We start from the raw sequence: 18,989 nt of genomic DNA, 5'->3' as shown, positions 1-18,989 counted from the left end.
TATGTTTGTGATGAATGACAAAGAACACTGAAACAAACTCTCATTGCAAGATCATTGGGATGACTCACGTCAGAAAAGAGATAAGTAAGATGGGATATGCAAGCAACTCATGGTTCTTAGAGACAGCATATGCATTCCTGAAACCAAAGTGGGTGAACACAGTCAAGCTTTCATTTGAAACAGAGCTTGGTGTCTGCATTGGAAAAGACATCACATCTATGTCTAGACTGAACACAAGAGGCTATGGTAAAACAACAAATAGAAAGAACACACAAAAATTTGTGCATTGTGCACATGTTATCAGCACACTTTTCTATGGGAGCAAGACCTGGACCTTATACTTTCAACAGGAAAAGGTGCTCAATGGGTTTCATATGTGTTGCCTTTATGAAATCTTTGGAATTTTCTGGAAGTCACAATCACCAGCACAGTGATGATCAAGTGAACTAGCGTACCCAGCATCCAAAAAAACGTCAAACAAGTCTCTGCTGACTTGAGCATGTGTGCCAAATGACCGATGGGTGCATTCCAAAGGACATCCTCTTGAGTGAATTGGCGTTTGCAAAAAGACCCCAGGGACACCCAAAATTGTGTTTCAAGGATGTTTGCAATTGACACCTCAAAGAAATGGACGTGGATCTTCAGTAATGAGAAGATCATACTCTAAACTGCAAATTTGCAGAAGGCAGAGCCTTAAAAGGTCAAAGCAGCCACTTTAAATGTGACAAGTAAGCTGTTGTCTTCCTTGAATGGATGTCTTTAGCCTCATTTGTGATTGCCATGAAACTAATCAAGTAAATGCTTCTCTTCTCAGGGGTGCATACCCATGGTCTCTTGTGATTGAACAAAGCCTACTATAGATGAATACAACAGATGAGGGAAGAGCCAGTGCAACTTTATAAAGGGAGCCTGTTTCCAGGAGATGATGTAATGGCCAAAAGCATACAACTTCCAAAAAAGAACTAAATTAGTTCAGGGAGGTTAGTTTTTTCAATGGCTATTAGCCAAGATAGTCAGGTATGCAACCCAAAGCTCTCAAGTTCGTACTCTAACTCCCAGAAAGCTGAGACTGGATGACGGGATGGATCATTAGATAATTTACCTGTTCATTTCTTCTGAAGCATCTCACACTGGCCACTGTCAGAAGACTGATACTGGGCTAGATGATCTTGACCCAGTGTGAACATTCTTATGTTCTTTAAACACTTTGCTTTTCCTTCTGCTCCTCTCCTATCATAGCCAGAGTGTTCAAGACGGTCTTTGTCAATAGTGTACACTGCACCACCTGGTCAATTCATAGGTTTAGGGAAGGGGTCAGCAACCTTTCCGAGGCGGAGTGCTGAAATTTGACCTTTGATTTGTGTACGGTCTGAGTGCTGCTGATACTTTTTAAAGTCACCAATAATCCTACTTACAACTGTTGCAGAACTTTACCATCACAGACTCACCTTGTTCCAAGTTTCATTACAACATAGGAGGAGAACCCTCACAGCTTACCTGGATCCAGACCTCAAGGCTCCTCTTTCCTAGCATTCGGCCCATGGCAGATTGGGGGTATGGAGCCTTGAGCCTTCTGAGTTGGATTTAGGCAAGCCAGGGCTGGATCTGGCCCATGTGCTTTGCTGAGGGCGTGGGGGGCAGGATGTGGTTTTAATACCACTACACTGCCTGTGCCTCTGTTGCCTCCACTCCTACTCCTCCTCCCCCTCCACTGGCTGGGGAGCGGCAGCCTGGAGCGAGGCTTACCCCACTTCTCTGATTGGCAGGAATTTCTGCCAACTGGTGGGGGGAGGGTGCAGAGCATGGGAGAAAAGTCTCTCCAGGGCTCTTCATTCTCCCTGCTGGGGGTGGGGTCAGTGACAACACTGCAGGAAGACAAGTGCCCCCTCCCCCTTGAACCAGCCTGCTCTTACTCACTCCTGCTGCCAGCCCCCCTCCCCCCCCCCTACTCTGCTGCTACATTGGCTCCTGCCCAGACCCCACTTCCCACCACCTGCTCCTGCCTAGACTCTCACGCTCAGCCTGTTTCTGCACCCTGCCTTCCACCCAGACCTCTCGCATCCAGCCCACTCCTGAACCTACCACCCATTGCTGCACCTTACCTCCACCCAAATCCCAAGCCCCAGCCCATTCCTGCACTCTCCCTCCCATCCAGACTCCACACACCCACCCCAACCCACCAGGAGGGGTGGGGGAGAAACCAGCCTGGGTCCTCAGGGCTCCATGGTGGAGGCCTTGGTCCTGGCCCTGGCTGTGCACCACAGTGGGGGCTCCAGCCCTGGCCCCATGTTGCAGGCTCTGGGGGTGCCCGGCCCCATGCAGGGCTCCATCCTCAGCCCTGTGGTGGAGCCTTCATGGCAGGGACAGCCCTGGTAGGGCTCCAGTGGGGCTTTGGCCCTGGCCCCGTGCTGCCATGGGGGCTTTTGTAGCAGGGTCCTCTGTCTTCCAGCCCCCTTCTGTGCCGCATGAGAACCCTCACAGCTTACCTGGATCCAGACCTCAAGGCTCCCCTTTCCTAGCATTCGGCCCATGGCAGATTGGGGGTACGAGGGAAGGAGGGGCACAGCTGAGTTTTAAATTTCTCCACCTTTAAATTTCTCCACCTTTTCATTTTACTGAGTGCTCCCTTCTTAAGCTACGAAACAGGGAGAGCACACTATGAGTTACTGTATACCATTTTGTCATATCCCATCTTACTTATCTCTTTTCTGACGTGAGTCATCCCAATGATCTTGCAATGAGAGTTTGTTTCAGTGTTTTGTCATTCACCACACTTTGACAGCCCATTAGATCTGCAAATGTGATGACCAGGAAGGCATACAGTAGTCCAGGAGAGGCCACACTACCAATTCATATAAAGACATAATACCCTCCATTTTTATTACCCCACTCCTTATGCAACTTAACATTTTGTTTGTTTAATCTGATCTCAGCTGTATGCAAACCAGAGGTCTGCAGTGAAGCCCAGGTCCCTTTCTTGGGCAGATACAGTTAAAATTGAGAGAGCGTGTGAATTGGTTTGCATTACTGGCACTGAATTTCATTTGCCATCAAATTGGCCATATCCTCAGTTTGCACAGATCTCTATGAAGGTCCTCAGACTCATCTAGTCCTCACTAACCCAAATAATAGTAAAATCATAGAACACTAGAACTGGAAGGGACCTCCAGAGGTCATCGAGTCCAGTCCCCTGTCCTCATGGCAGAACCAAGCACCATCTATACCATCCCTGACAGATGTCTGTCTAACCTGCTCTTACATATCTTCAGTGATGGAGATTCCACAACCTCCCCTGTACATTTTGTTACCTCATGACTCAACATTTTCCAAATGACAAAACACATTAAGCATGGAACCTAGTACAGAATTTAAGTCACCTTGTTAACCTGTTCCCGTAACAAAAAAATTGGTCAATTAAGCCTCCTCCTTGTTTTCCATTTCTCAAACAAGGACTACTTCACTTATTTAGCAACTTTCTGTGCAAGACCTTGATGACAGCCTTCTGGAAATCTATTTTGTTGACACAATTCTAAGAGATTAATGAAACTACTGTACCACATTGCCAGACCCTATCATAATATGATCTTCCAAGAGTTCCAAATTTACAATTTCAGTGGCTTGGCAGAATTTTGTCACATCCCTAGCATACACTTGTCCATTGCTAAATATCAACACTGAAGTTAGTTATATCAACTTCAATTGTGCAGAAAAGCATTAAATCCAGCATTTAATGTTTAATACAGTAGGTACCAGGATGCTAAAACTAGAATCAAGGCTCATTGTGCTATGCACTACACAAACACAGTAAGACATGAACCATGCTCCTAGGACTCAGACAGCACAAATTATATTTATATATTAATTTACATGCCTACATTAATGTTCAAATTTTGAGCAAAAATTAAAGTTATAAAAATACCTTTAATGTCGTTATCTAAGCCATCTGACATTAAATTGTCAGCATTCTTATTTGAAATTACAGTATATGGACCATCTTCATAAGATTCCTACCAGGAAAAAAAGACCATTAGTACAGTTTTTAAAAAGCTGTTTTCAAATCATTAGTAATTCCTGTCAATTCTTCCCTCAGAAGTTTGATTCCTAAAATGTAAGATATGAATAGTTTCCAACCATATTTTAAATAGAGGCTCCTCTTACAAGTTAGTTTTTCAACAGATAACTCTTAAAGCTTTGAGAAATTGCTTGGAAGTGTGAAACCAAAGTCAGAGAATTAGGGGCAGATGAGTTCAGAAAAGGTCCAAGTTCATGACAGCAGGACCCCTTCAAGTTAGTTCATTAGAAAAATAAGATATTCTAGAGAGTTTTCATTAACTAGAGAAAGAAGGAACGACTTCAGCCTTCAATGGCAAAGTCAGAGCTGCTGGGACAACAACTTTAAAATTTCAGGTGACACTGGATATTTAGCAGGAATGGGAGAGGGACTCCCCAAATACACACTCGTTAAAGACTTTCCATCAGTGAAAATATGGCAAGGAAAGAGGTGGGTTAAACACCCAAAAGAGAGGAAAAGTTTTCAGTGCAGAGACATGGCTGTATCAGATTCTTTGACTACATATCAGATGTTTGACAAAGAGAATGCTAGATACCTCAAAGAGTGACACACACCACTTTTAAAAAGTCCCAACAAAGGCAAATAGGGTCTATCAGACTGGTTGCAAAAGCTCACCACTAAAAAAGCACTTATTTCCTCCTGACCTTTTTGTTCATTCATTTCCTACAACACTTTAAACATCCTAAATTGAGAGGAAGAAAGTTCGCCTAGGAGAACTTCCAGAAAGCAAGCATGAGCAAAATGCTTGTGCTGTTAACTACCTGGAGAGCAAAAATAACTAGAGAGATTTTCAAAGTATAGAGATCATTGCTCTTGGTGCTCAAGGATTCTACTACTTCAATAATAAAGTTTATATATTTAAACAGTTTTTAAGCAGAAGTTGTCTAAATGAAGATTGCCCTCAAACAAAAATAGTTGGGAATAAAATAATCAGTCTTACTACCATGCTTGGGAATACCCTGGTGAACGATTAATCATGGCACAATGATACACTGCTAATAGGGAGCCAGAACAAAATTGCAGAAAGAAAATCAGATAACATGATCACAAGAGTCATTACAGTCAAGGTTTCCAACATTTTTGAACACATACCTGATTTTGGATACTATATTTCTGGAGATACTGACTCCAAGGATCTGGTATCTGTTCATCTGCTCCCCTGTTAGATCCTCGAGAATTTATTTTAAGTAAATAGCAACCCTGAGTTCCATATCTCTGCTTCATTTCTTCATATATTGAGTCAGCTCTGAAATGAAATATCTCAAAGTCAGTTTGCCTCAAACTGGAATTAGTTTTCAATGCATCATTTTCTTTAAAACAGTTTGAGATTTTCTACCATATAAAAGTTATAGAAAAGGAATGTAGTTTACAATTTTTCTACTGTATTTCAGCCTCAGACTGCTCGCAAATCTGACATCACCATCTACAAAATGCTTCCCATCAACTGTGTCTGCTACTTCCCCAGGTACACTTGGTATAGCAGTTCACAGCAGAGACAGAGTGGCAGCCAATATAGCAGAACTCCAGTGCAGAAGGGGTACCCTGAAGGGGTACAAAGGCAAAACGACCAGATAGAATTGCTACTAATCTACAATAACTGCTTATTCTTTATGAAGAACGGGATGGGAGAAAAGAAGGAAACAAGAAAAGTTAGTAGCTAAAGAGATGAGATCATACAGTAACAGACTAAAAAGAAATAAGCAGGGGAGAAACAAGTATGAAGGAAGGCATTTCTTTTGACATGGAAAAAATGTAAGTGTATAATGGTAGCGCACGGGATTTCAAGGCATAACACAAATTGTTTAAGTATTTAGGGATGTATAGCTGCAAAACAAGAGGACAGAGCTGGGGCATGTGTCACCCTAACAATGGTAGCATCTCCTTATTTCCTATCACCATTGTAGCCAGCACCTTTAATCACTCTAAATTTGAAATACGTGCCTAACTAGATATTTTTCTCTGTCTAAAACAGGGGTCTGCAACCTGTGGCTCTTTAAGGACTTCTTGGTGGCTCCCGACACTATAATTGCGAAGTTTAGAAAACAAACAAAAAACACCACTTCCTGATTTTCAATAAATGATGAATGTCTAAAAGCCCAGAAATTAACAACTCATATCTAAACAGCAAATGATATGCAATCTCAAATCTTTGGATAGCTCTCCCTAGCATCCTCTGGGGAGAGAGAAGGTTCAGGAGTGGAAGTCAGGAAGACAGTAGTACAAAACACAAAGTGTAAGGAAACAGAATATGTAAGAAGTTTGTGAATGTCCTGCAATAAACAGGTATCACATTACAAATCATTGTGTGCCCGCTGTTCTCAAAATAGGGGTTAAAAAATTTGGCTTGACATTATTTATTAAGGACCATCTCATTCACATGCATTGCGGCTCTTGAATTCTTGAGTTTTTTAACCAAACTGAAAAAAAATGGCTCTTCTTGCTATTTTGGTTGCCAATCCCTGTTCTAAAACATGCTAGAGCTATTATATAATACACTAAGTTGTATTCAAGTCAAACAAAAAATTTAGCAAGTTGAAATACAAGAGGCAGATGATTTCAAAATAATTCACTTTAGAAAGAAATCCAAGACACTAAATGCATAATAAACACTGGAATATTTTTTACAAAGGTGTGTGCACGCTTCACTTGCGCATACAAAAGAGAACTTTGAGAGAAGATATTAAATAAGTAAATCTGCCTGGACACCAGTCTCCATACAGATTAATTATATCAAAATAGGTGACTGAATTATTTTGCACTCACACGTCCAAGTTCATTTATGCAGTCAGCATTTCAACAAAATATGCTTTTCTGACTGTTCAGTACAATCGTAAGATCAAAAAACCACACACCTTTGTTCCTCTCCTGCACTTACGTCATGCAGCAATACATAATATTTGAGAGTGTTTGGTATAAACCACTTAGGATATGCATATTCACTACTGTGCTGAATTCTATGCTGCTCTTGTGACAGCTTCAGAAATTGCTCCACAGGTTCAGGTTCACCAGAAGAAACTACAAGCATACCTGAATTCACATTAAGGATATGAACTTAACACAAAAGCCAGAAACAATCATACCAGCACATGGGGAAAAAACAAAGGGTGAAAGTTAGTCAAACATTCTAGCTAAGAGGTAAAAGTATGAAAGGGAGCTCTGGGCTGAGCTGGGGTATGGGAGGAGTACGGGCTCTGGGCTAGAGATTTGGGCTCTAGGGCGGTGGTCTGAAACGAATGGTTCAGGATGCAGAATGGGGAAGCTGGGCAGTAGGTTGTCTGTGCGAGGAGGTGCAGACTCTGACTAGGGAAGCGAGTTCTGGGGTGTGGAATGCCGGAGGGGTTGCAGCACTCAGGATCAGGGCTGGGTGCTGGGGCACCAGAGGAGGGTCAGGCCAGGGGACAAAAATAAAGGAGAAGGTTAGGGGTAGTAAAATCCAAGGAGCGCTCCCCTTCGCTAGTCAGAAGCATGGCTAGACTGCTCCGCATGCAGCCTCCACCAGCTGGCACGGCCCCTGCAGGTCCCATTACCCATGGTTCCCAGGCAACAGGAGCCAGGGATCCAACACGCAGGGCAGGGTGGGGCAGAGTCAGCTCACAGAGCCTCTGTGGCCATTTCTCCCTCTCAGAAGCAGCAGGGACATGTTGCACATTCCAGGGGGTCACACAGAACTAGGCAGGGAGACTGGCCACCCCATGCCAGACGATAAATCAGACTTTCAATGAAGATCAGAAATGCTAGTTTATAGAGCTTAAGTTCATAATGGGCCTGATAAAACAGTGTTTCATGTAAATGGCTTTATAACTGTTCATTTTTTGACTGTTGCAAATGTGTCTATGTAACAGTTGACCAAGCAATTTAGACAAATGCAACTTTAAAAAAGGCATCTAAACCACTGGTCAATTACTAAAGAATAAACCATAACCTTAATAAAAAAAACCTCCTTACTAGCATACGTTCACATAAAAAATGGTTTCCAAGCCACCTACAAACATTTGAAAAGTGATGTTAAAAAACACAGTAGAATCCTCAGCGTGTATCTTATTTGGTTTTCCATTACTTTTGGTTTGAATAGGAGTTAAGATGAAAAACATATTTTGGACTTTATCCCATGAAGTTTGAATCTGGTAAACAGCTCAACATAGAGTCAAATAGGACAACACGGTAGCACACAAAACTCTTGTAGCATCTCAACTCTATAGAGATATATTGGCAATCTCACTAAAAGTATATGAGGTAGAGACAAAAGGAGTTACTAGATATTTGTAACAATATATGAAGTGGAAAGTTCTATTAGATTAACTCTTGCATATTAATACGTGGAGGACAGGGGAAAAAAATGCATCATCCAGGAAGAGTATAAAACTTGTGTTTAAGTCATCAACTTGAGACAAAAAAAGTTGTTAGTTGTGGCAGTTCCGTTAACTTTCCAAACGTCAAGTCATCTTGGCTACATCTACACTTAGAGAAATCTTCGAAATAGCCATGTTAATGGCCATTTTGAAGAATACTAACGAGGTGCTGCAATGCATATTCAGCACCTCATTAGCATGCCACCAGCTGCTGCACTTCAAAATTGCCGCTTTTCGCTCCCGCACGGCTTGTACAGACAGGGGTCCTTTTTGAAAGGAAGCCGTCCACTTTGAAATCCCCTTATTCCTATCAGCAGAAATGGATAAGGAGATTTCAAAGTTGGCAGGGTCCTTTCAAAAAGGACCCATCTGGACGAGCCACACGAGAGCAAAAAAGCTGCAATTTCGAAGTGCTGCAGCTGGCGGCATGCTAATGAGACACTGAATATGGATTTCAGTGCTTCATTACTATTCTTTGAAATGGCCATTAGCATGACTATTTCAAAGATTTCTCTAAGTGTAGACATGGCCCTCAGGCAGTATTGTTTTCCAGCTACAGAATGAAATGGGCTGCATTGCTAGCTTTTACTGCAGCTGTTCAAAACCGCGTAAGCAACAGTGATATGGAAGTGGCCAGGTAAACATTACTACTGCTGTATACAAAAATACAGCACTATATTAGTTTCAAGACCAGAAACTAGATCAGCATATAGCACCATTCTGGGTGGGGGGGGGGGAGGAAATCATAATTGATATAGCATCAAGAAGCTCTAGAAGAAGAAAACACAAAACACAGAAAATACTCCTTGCTCTTTGCAGTGTGAGGTAGTTTTAGGGAAAGACTGTGGCCACAGACAGCTATCAACTGTCAAGAAGGGTTCAGAGACATCTCCCATCAGAGACCCCTCAGCTTCCCCAACTGGGGGGTGAGAAAAGCAGAGTGTATCTGACTTAACCATTGCCACTTGAGAGTGGAACAGGATTTCCCCATCTTCTGTACCATGACTTAACAGATTTAATTATCTGTTATATATACACACCAAGCACTTATTTACAGCAATAATTTAGATATCTCCTACATAATCCAGGTATTTTCTTCATTTAGTGAATGTGTGGAGTTATATGTGCTAAAGAGATTAAGGAAGAGGAATTTATCCTAAAGCAGCACAACAGCAATATTCCTATTAAACTTACTCACATCCCCCCAAATTCCTCATATACTAGGTTTCTGCAACAACAGTTTCAGCTGTAATATTGTGGTTCATTTAATTTTAGAGAGACATAGCCCATATTAAGATTCAAAGGATACATGCTACATAGTGGTTTAGGAATTCATGATCTGATGCAGGCATTGACTGGAGAAAGCTCTCTCTGTAAGACTCGAACCATGGTGTAGTAGCTGAAAGATACAAAGTTTACAAAAAAGTCAATCAATCAGACTGGGAAACAGCCAAAGAATTTGCTAAGTTATGTTACTTCAAACAATCTATAGAGGACCAGATATGAATGTCTTTTTTTTGATTTATTTCTAAACCATTTTACCTCTCGATCACATTTAATTTATTGAAGAAGCAAAAATTAAGACTGCATAAACCTTCTCCAGTTAGGCTGTCAATCTTAGAATGGGACTGTTATGTTGAGGGAAGGTGAGTTTAATGTGAATCCTGTTTCGTTCTCGCCACTCTTCAGAAGTATTTTTGAACTTTTCATATTTTCAGGTCTTGTTGATCCAGTCAAAACTACAATAACCTCGCTTTGGCATCACTTACAGTCAAGTCTCGGATTCACTTAGCACAAATCGTTGGATGTGCCTAAATTAGCATGCAGTAAGCCTGCTATAGCCATCTTCCATATAATTTGAAACCAAACTGATTTGGAAATATATGGAGAGGAGCTAGGATCACTGAATTATTGTCTAAAGTTCTTCCCAATTTTTGTGATTGCAATTCAAGTATCCCTCAAAACTTCTACACAGAGCATACATAGTTCACAGATCACAGACCAAGAAATGTTGAATTCTAAACCTAGATCTACAATTGACTCATTGCAGGGTCTTGAATGTGTCAGTTAACATCTCTGATTCAACTTCTACACTTTACTGCAAGAATAATAGTTGCTTGTCTCCCAGGAGTGGGGAGTAAATATTTCAAGGGCTGGAAATGTGGAGCGTGATCCTGGTAATCTATTCAACATAATTACACATTATAAAAGTTCTAAAAGACCACAGCAAAGAAAAAAGTGACATTTCTAAATCAGAAAACAAAACAAAACTGGCCCAGGACTAAGGAAATACATCGACAACTGGGGGGGGGGGGCGGGAATATCATGAAAATAAGGGGTTGGGGAGAGACAGTTAACTATTTCTGTAACTGTTCTCCTTCAAGATGTACTGCTCATGTCCATTCAATATTGGTGCATGGGGCAAACACACACATCTGTGCTGGAAGATTTTCCCTTAGCAGTATCTGCAAGGGAGCTGACTCACGTGCCCCTTGGGAGTAGCACACACATGCTGTGCTATATTACATAGCGTGCATCCATCCCCCTCCACCCTTTGTCCTTTCTTGCACTGACAGTGGGGCAGAACTGTGGGAAGGTGAATAAACATGAGCAGCATATCTTGAAGAACACCACTTACAGAAACAGGCAACTCTTTCCTTGAGCGATTGCTCATAGTCACTCGACAAAGATAACCACAAGCAGTGCACCTCTTATGTGTGCCTCTCCTAAGCACCACAAAAAGCCACAGTGGGGGAATCACTAGCATGGGCCAACTACAACTGTTACATAACGTGAAGCCTGAGAAATGGGACAAGCCACAACCCCAAGCTAATGTCCTACGGGACCTACAAGAGCTAACTTCTTAGAACAGTAGACTAACAAACAAACAAACAATTTACAGAGAAAATAGAGTCCCACATAGGAAATGCGCAACATCTAACATTGAGATGAGTAGGTTCCAAGTACCATCACTGGTGACAATAAGAAACAGGATGGAGCAGGCCAGAGGGATTGTACATAGCGCCGCACCTGCGCATCACTCCAGGGTGTGCCTGAACCAGCTCCCCTGCAGGTACTGCTAAGGGAAAATCTTCCAACACCGGTGCATGTGATGAGTATACACACTTATGCTGAATGGACACAAGCAATAATACACGGAAGAACTGTTACATTTTAATTGTCTAGAATGGGGGGGAAAATCATTTCCAGCTACAGCTTCAAATGTATGGTTCCAACACTTTATAAAGTTTTGGAATACTCAGGTTTCATATATTGGGGGGACTTTATACAAGAAAATGACACAGTGAATCCTTTTACTTCAGTGTTTCAAGTTTTCCATCTAAAAATTATAAATGCAACAAGTTAGGGATTTTCCCCACTCCTATCTAGGCACAGATGAAAGGATGGTTGCCAACTCCCTGGACTTGTTCTCAAATCCCAGGCTGAGAACTCATGCTGTTCATACAGGAAGAACAAAATTTAAAACAAGCATAATAAATACAACAAATTCCTTTTTAATACTTGTAGGTATTTCCTGAACTCTATACATGGAGATAAAAAGGAACTAAAGAGCATTATTCAATCAGATAATGTCAATACCAAAGCAATTTTAAAGCAGTTAAAGCCCAAAGAAATTACTTCAATTGAGAATACTTTCTCTATAGTGACTGGAAGAAGTCAAATGTGAAAAAAATACTTCGGGGTGGGGGGGAGACATACTTAACTTCTAGTGATCAGTGATTCAAAAACAGGACATTTTCTCTCACTGCTATGGAATGTTGTCATAGCCAAAGTATAACCGAGTTCAAAAAATACCTTAACAGATTGACAGAGCCAGAGGAGCACCAAGACGACACCTACTTCAGGACAAGCCCAACACAGAAAATAACCAGTGGTGTTCTATCATTACCTCCATACCTCAGCTAAAACCCCCTTCTAGTGCATCACTGACAGTCTACAACCTATCCTGGAAAACAATACCCCTGTCACAGACCTTGGGAGGACAGACCAATCCTTGCTGACAGATAGCCTGAAACAAATACTCAGCTACAGCCACACAAAACAGCCCAAAACACACTAACCCAGGAACCTATCACTGAAACAAACCCTGCTACTAACTCTGTCCACATACCTATACAAGCAACCCCACCACAGGACCTAATCACACAAGCCACCCCAAGCTCCTATACTCTCACATCCACTAACATAAATACATGTCATCAAGTGCCAGCAATGCTCCTGCCAAGTATATTGGACAAACCAGACTGTCTCCGCACCAAAGGATAAACACGGACAAATTAGACCGCAACAAAGGGAACGTACATAAACCTCTAGGGTCACGTCTCCACAGAGTTGTACTCCCAGCAGCTCCATACTAATGAGCAGTCTCAAAATTGCAAATGGCTGCTCATTAGCATAATCGTGCAGCTCAGTAGCACAGTCATGCGAGATCTCACTACTGACAGAGGCAGCTGCCGGCAGCAAACAAGCCATGTAGATGTACCTCTGCTGCCTAAAAATCCCTCTGTCACCAGTCCCTCATCCCTGAAAAATCTCATGCTAACGAAAAATTCAGGGATAAGGGACTTTGACATAGTGGGTTTTAGCCGCTAGAGGCACATCTAGATGGCTTGTTTACTGCTGATAGCAGCCTCTTCAGGCAGTGAGATCTCGTGCGGATATGCTAATTAGCTGTGATTAGCTAATGAACAGCCACTATCAAGACTGCTCATTAGCATGGAGCTGCTAGGAGTACAGCTCCATGTAGACATGCCCTAGGAGAACAATAACTTTCCTAGACATTAAATAAAAGGTTTAAAAGTAGCCATCCTTCTACAAAAAAAAAACAAAACAAAAAACCTTCAAAACTTGATTACAAAGGGAACAGCTGAATTGGAATTCATTTGCGCATTATACAAATTAGGCCTCAATAAGGAGGCCTAAATCAACTTCCCCTGAATAAATACCTGTATTTCCCCATCAGCTATGCTGAACAGCCACAATCACCCTAAGCACCCTAATTTACAATAGATAATAACTACTTCTGCAGTACTTTTCTTACATATATACCCCCTTTGTATTTCCACTCCAGTTCATCTGATTAAGTGGGTTTTAACCATGAAAGCGTATGCCATAATAAACCAGTTATTCTCTAAGATGTTAGAGGATGCCTCATAGTTTCTCAGTTTTACCAGAGCTGGTAGGATCAGAGAGATAAACACAGAATTCATAGGTAGGTCTAGTCAAGACTCTCCTACAAATCAGTCAGAGAAACTAAGGCTGTCACCTTGATGAACTAAAAGGTTTGAAATATGATTACTTACTGGGTAAAGAATCAAAAGAATTAGTAAGTTTTCAGGAGGCTGCAGAATTGCCGCACATTTAATACGAGGGCTGTGTCTACACTAGCCAAAAACTTCGAAATGGCCATTTTGAAGTTTACTAATGAAGCCCTACATATTTAGAGCCTCATTAGCACGCGGGTGGCCGCAGCACTTCGAAATTGACGCGGCTCGCCGTCGCGCGGCTCATCCAAATGGGGCTCCTTTTTGAAAGGACCCCGGCTACTTCGAAGTCCCCTTATTCCTATCTGCTCATAAAGTAGCCGGGGTCCTTTCAAAAAGGAGCCCCGGTCTGGATGAGCCGCACCAATTTCAAAGTGCTGCGGCTGCCCGCACGCTAATGAGGCGCTGAATATGTATTCCAGTGCTTCATTAGTAAAACTTCGAAATGGCCATTTGCATGGCTATTTTGAAGATTTTGGCTAGTGTAGATGTAGCCAAAGGCAGCTAAACTATGTTTTTTGCAAACACTAGGGATCAAGACATACATTTCCATAGTAATTTGAGTTATATATAACTAAGTACAATATGTTCCATCTACCTAGAATTTCTCCTCTACTTTCAAAAGGCAGACCAGTGAAAAAAACAGCTCTTCCAACCTTCTCAGCTCCCAACAAGTAAAATGTTAAAATATGGCAGTTTCGTTGCTAACTCCTCTCTTCAACCCACCTAACCATCCTCCTTGAGCCATGGAAAGAAAACTATATAAGAAATTATAGATAACAAACAGGATTATACATAAAGGATTTTATCAACCTTTCAATTAACATAATATTCACATACATTTATGCCAGCTCAATCAATGTTGATGTTAATATCAATAAATGTTAATTAAAAGAACATTAAAACATACTAATTTCAAGCCACCATATTTAACCTGAAGTCTAATAATATCTCTGAAGCACACTTTCTATACTAATTTAAATCAGGAACATTCACAGTGTACCACAATGTATAAAAATATTTACATGTAATTTAAGTAGCCATCTGTAAAATCCTTATTAAAATCTCAGCCTTTTTCACAGAGTTAATACTGTGAGGAAAAATTGGTGTAGGACACCCAACATATAATACTGTATATTTTAAGATCTTTACTTCAGATAAACCATAGATTGTTATTAAAAGAACGGATGTGGAAATGCAGCTCATTGCACGATCCATTCTCTCTCTCTCTCTCTCTCTCTCTCACACACACACACACACACACACACACACACATAGTCTACAACTCTAAAATAGTGCCTTAAAGGACACAAATCTGTGTATCAGACTTCATTTCAAATTGTACTTTGCATTTCAAGAGCATTCAATTCTCAAGTACTGTGTAGCAGGTCCTGGTGTCATAAGCACAGTGGAAAGGGAAGACACTTGACAATATTTTAGACTGAGACACTGCCACCCATAACTGGAGGGGTTTTTTCTCCCACTGTTCCGGGAAGGAGAGTACAAAGCAAGGGTATTTCAGTTTATCACACTATATGGTATACACTAATATACTGAGTTCTCAGCACTGAAAAACATTTAGGAAACCACGATAGCTCTGTAGTATTTACTGCTCAAGTTATCTAAAACTAAATACAAGAAGAAAGTTATTGATTTTTAAACTGATTTTAGGTAGAACTTTAGCCCTGATTTTAGAAAAAAAAGTGGTATTGCATCTACGTAGATGTATTCAATATTGCCCACTGTTGCATTTAACATGCAGTGTCATCCTCTCTAATCCTCCCTATATTGCCTGAGGTTTAGAGTACTAATAGCAAGCACATCTGAAAATTTAATTAAGATAGTAAATACTGCTCAACAAGCATTTTCCATATGACCACAACCATTTACTATAAGCCAAAGAAATGAAGAGATCTGATTTTGCCAAGTTCTACATACATTTTGCTCCTGGAGTAACGTTCCAGAACATCAGATGTGCAATCAGTAGAAGGCACTTAGCACCCTCTGGAAAGCAAACTTCTATGGCAAATCTGATTTTTTTTTTTAATAGCAGGTATAACTTCAATATGTACAATCTTTAAATATTTAAGATCACGGATCTAAATATTTTTATACATCATAGTGTTTTGTAAATTAGCAAATTAGTAAGAGCTACCTTATTTCTTTACAACAGTTATCTAAACCAAAAGAGCTCTTAAAGTTTTGTACTCTTGAGAATAAATGAATCCATTACAGAAAACGTCAATAGCATAAAGGATCTTTTACTGCATATTAAGATATTAATATTAAGGTTTTAAAATGCGTAACGCTAGTATGCCTACAGAATAATCGAGAAGAGAAAAGAGGGAAGAAGATTCATTTGAAATACTAGAGCAGTGTGACATCACATAATTCCATGTGTGCAACAAGGGAAAATATTTTATGGTATCAGAACTTTATTTGTTCATTCTGTACTTAGTTTGACTCTATGGAATAGCCACAGATAATTTGTTAATTAGTGACAAGAGAAGAATTATGGATAATAAAAGAAAAACTATACTACCACAACCAATAGCTTTTATTTTTGGAAAAAAATAGGAATATACACAATCAAACTCTACATCAAAGAAAGTGCTGAACAGTTACAGCAGAATGGTAAGGAAAGGTGGACGAGGCACATGGAAAAGGAATAGATAAAGGGCAATTTGGCAAACCCATACCAATCACAAAAAAAATACCTGAATAAAACGTGGATGTGTTCAGTTCCATCAGTGTGTCTTTCCAATTACTGTACCAAGGAACACTAGCTTTAACTGAGCGATCTGACAGAGAAAACATGGTATTATTAAGCTAAACAGTGTCAGGTGCATATATACCATCTGCTCTTAGGTTTTGGTAGTGTGAAATAGTCAAGTACTGTACCACGTCCACCATCAGGGACTGAAACAATTGTCTCCTAAGAATTAAGTGTTTCATGCTACAAGTTAGACAGTTCACCATATGCTATCATAGAGATCATCCTTCATTTCCTGTGCACCGAAACTCGATGACTTCAATGGACGTTGAGATTTGCAAGTGAAGAATCAGAAACACATATCACAAGGGATGAAACATTTCTATTTGTCACATGTTTTCCAGGGAGAAAAGACCACATCCGTAACCAGATAATACCAAATTTCTGAGATGACAGCAAAACCAGAAAAGGAATTAGGAGTAAGGAACAGAACTATTTATGGCCTTCTTTCAAGTAAGCTAAATTATAAAGTTTCTTAATTTTTAACCTGTAATGCAGCCGATTTAACTAATAGCAAAGAACAAGGAAATGACAAAACATTTTAAACACACCACACCCTGGAAATTTACACTGATACTTTGAGGTAGACTGATAAACAATTTCATTACAAACAGAAAAGTCACTTAAGACAAGAGACTAAGGTACTTTACAGTTATACCAAAATCAGATACTATAGCCATGAGAAGCTGCTTTGCAGACTCTCACAGATTTGCAATATTAAAAAAAAACAGTCATGTCACTTGTTGAGTGACTAGGTTGTGGAACACCACTTTGAGTACCTTTCTGAACAGCTTGCACCATAGAGACCACGTCATACCCTACCAAATTCATGGCCCATTTTGGTCAATTTTATGTTCATAAGATTTTCAAAGTGGTAAAATGGTAGGATTTTCAGTGTTGTGAAATTTCAGATTTAAATACAGAAGCAGATGTATGAGGGCTGCAAGATTATTGTAAGAGAGGCAGGGTTGCAAACTGCTATCCTCTTTAGGTCTGTGCTGCTGTGGGTGGAAACATTCCCTTCAGAGCTGGGCAGCTAGAGAGTGGTGGCTGGGAGTCCAAATGTGAAGGCAGATATCACCAGCAGCAGCACAGAAGTAGGAAATATGGTATGTTATTACTATCCTTATTTCTGCTCTGCTGCTCACAGAAGAGGGACCTTTGTCAGCAGCTAACACTCTCCATACACCCAGTACTAAAGGAAACAGTATTACCACCCTTACTTCTGCACTGCAGTTGACAGGGTGCTGCCTTCAAAATTGGGCACCCAGTCAATATTACTGCTCTCTAGCGCTGAAGGCAGCGAAACCATGACACTCCTGAATAAAAACAAAAAGCAGTCAAGTAGCACTTTAAAGACGAGCCAAATAATATATTAGGTGAGCTTTCGTGGGACAGACCCACTTCTTCAGACCATAGCCAGACCAGAACAGACTCAATATTTAAGGCACAGAGAACCAAAAACAGGAATCAAGGAGGACAAAGCAGAAAAAAAAAATGATCAAGGTGAGCAAATCAGAGAGTGGAGGGGTGGGGGGGAGGTCAAGAATTATATTAAGCCAAGTATCCTTTCCCCCCAAACCCCTCCACTCTCTGATTTTCTCACCTAGATCATTCTTTTCTGCTTTGTCCTCCTTGATTCCTGTTTTTGGTTCTCTGTGCCTTAAATATTGAGTCTGTTCTGGTATGGCTATGGTCTGAAGAAGTGGGTCTGTCCCACGAAAGCTCACCTAATAAATTATTTTGATAGTCTTCAAAGTGCTACCTGACTGCTTTTTGTTTTGATAGTATATAGACTAGCACGGCTCCCTCTTTGTTACTCCTGAAATAAATTTGTGATCCCCCTCCAACTCCCTTTTGGGTCAGGAGCCCAAATTTGAGAATCACTGGTCTCCCTTGTAAAATCTGTATCATATAGCATAAAAGCATACATAAACCCAGGTTTTATGGGAGGACACCAGATTTCATGGTCAGTGATATATTTTGCACGGCTGTGAATTTGTTAGGGCCCTAGTCATGCCCTAACACAACACAACCAATTTACATAGGGCAGCAAGAGCAGATATACGCTGGCAGTATAGTGTTCGTTCCCCATGGTGCCCTAAAACAGAAGCGTATGAAAGCACAGAGCACAAATAAAATTCAGATTAAAGGTAGATAAATGCATCCAGAATATATGGCTCTCTCCATATATTACCAGGAAGCCCCATCTCAACAATGATTAGAAACACGAAACCATGCTTTGACAGAAACAAACAAACAATCTCCATGTATATATAATCTTAGTTATGAAACAGTCATTCAAAATAATAAATAACTGTACCCATGTTTTCCAGCACTGCAGAAAAAACTGATATTCCAAGGTTGCATTCAAATCTACTAAACCTGAAAAAAATGCAGTGTCTGGAAGAATATGATGGGAGACTTTCTTATGAACAATTCGCTCTGGTACATGGAAGATGGCAATTCCATATGCACCTACATGGGCTCTCCACATTTCTGCAGAGCTG

General features: G+C 40.7%; 1 protein-coding gene across 8 annotated transcripts in view; it reads right to left on the bottom strand.

Moving 5' to 3' along the window:
- The window catches only part of TRAPPC8 (trafficking protein particle complex subunit 8), a 96,396-nt gene that overhangs the window by 67,701 nt on the left and 9,706 nt on the right, over positions 1-18,989 (bottom strand). For 4 of the 8 annotated variants that reach the window (XM_074987236.1, XM_074987234.1, XM_074987241.1 and 1 more), the window contains exons 3-7: positions 16,424-16,507; positions 9,731-9,820; positions 6,925-7,099; positions 5,165-5,318; positions 3,920-4,007 (exon numbers count right to left, since the gene is read on the bottom strand). In XM_074987236.1, coding sequence (XP_074843337.1) covers positions 3,920-4,007; positions 5,165-5,318; positions 6,925-7,099; positions 9,731-9,820; positions 16,424-16,507 — 591 coding nt within the window. The remainder of the gene's footprint in view (positions 1-3,919; positions 4,008-5,164; positions 5,319-6,924; positions 7,100-9,730; positions 9,821-16,423; positions 16,508-18,989) is intronic. The other 4 variants (XM_074987239.1, XM_074987238.1, XM_074987240.1 and 1 more) reach the window with 1 other exon arrangement.

This window comes from Carettochelys insculpta, chromosome 2 (assembly GCF_033958435.1).
Source record: "Carettochelys insculpta isolate YL-2023 chromosome 2, ASM3395843v1, whole genome shotgun sequence".
NCBI lineage: Eukaryota > Metazoa > Chordata > Testudines > Carettochelyidae > Carettochelys > Carettochelys insculpta.
The sequence above is the reverse complement of the archived record's forward strand: the minus strand, read 5'-3'. Positions and strand labels throughout refer to the sequence as shown.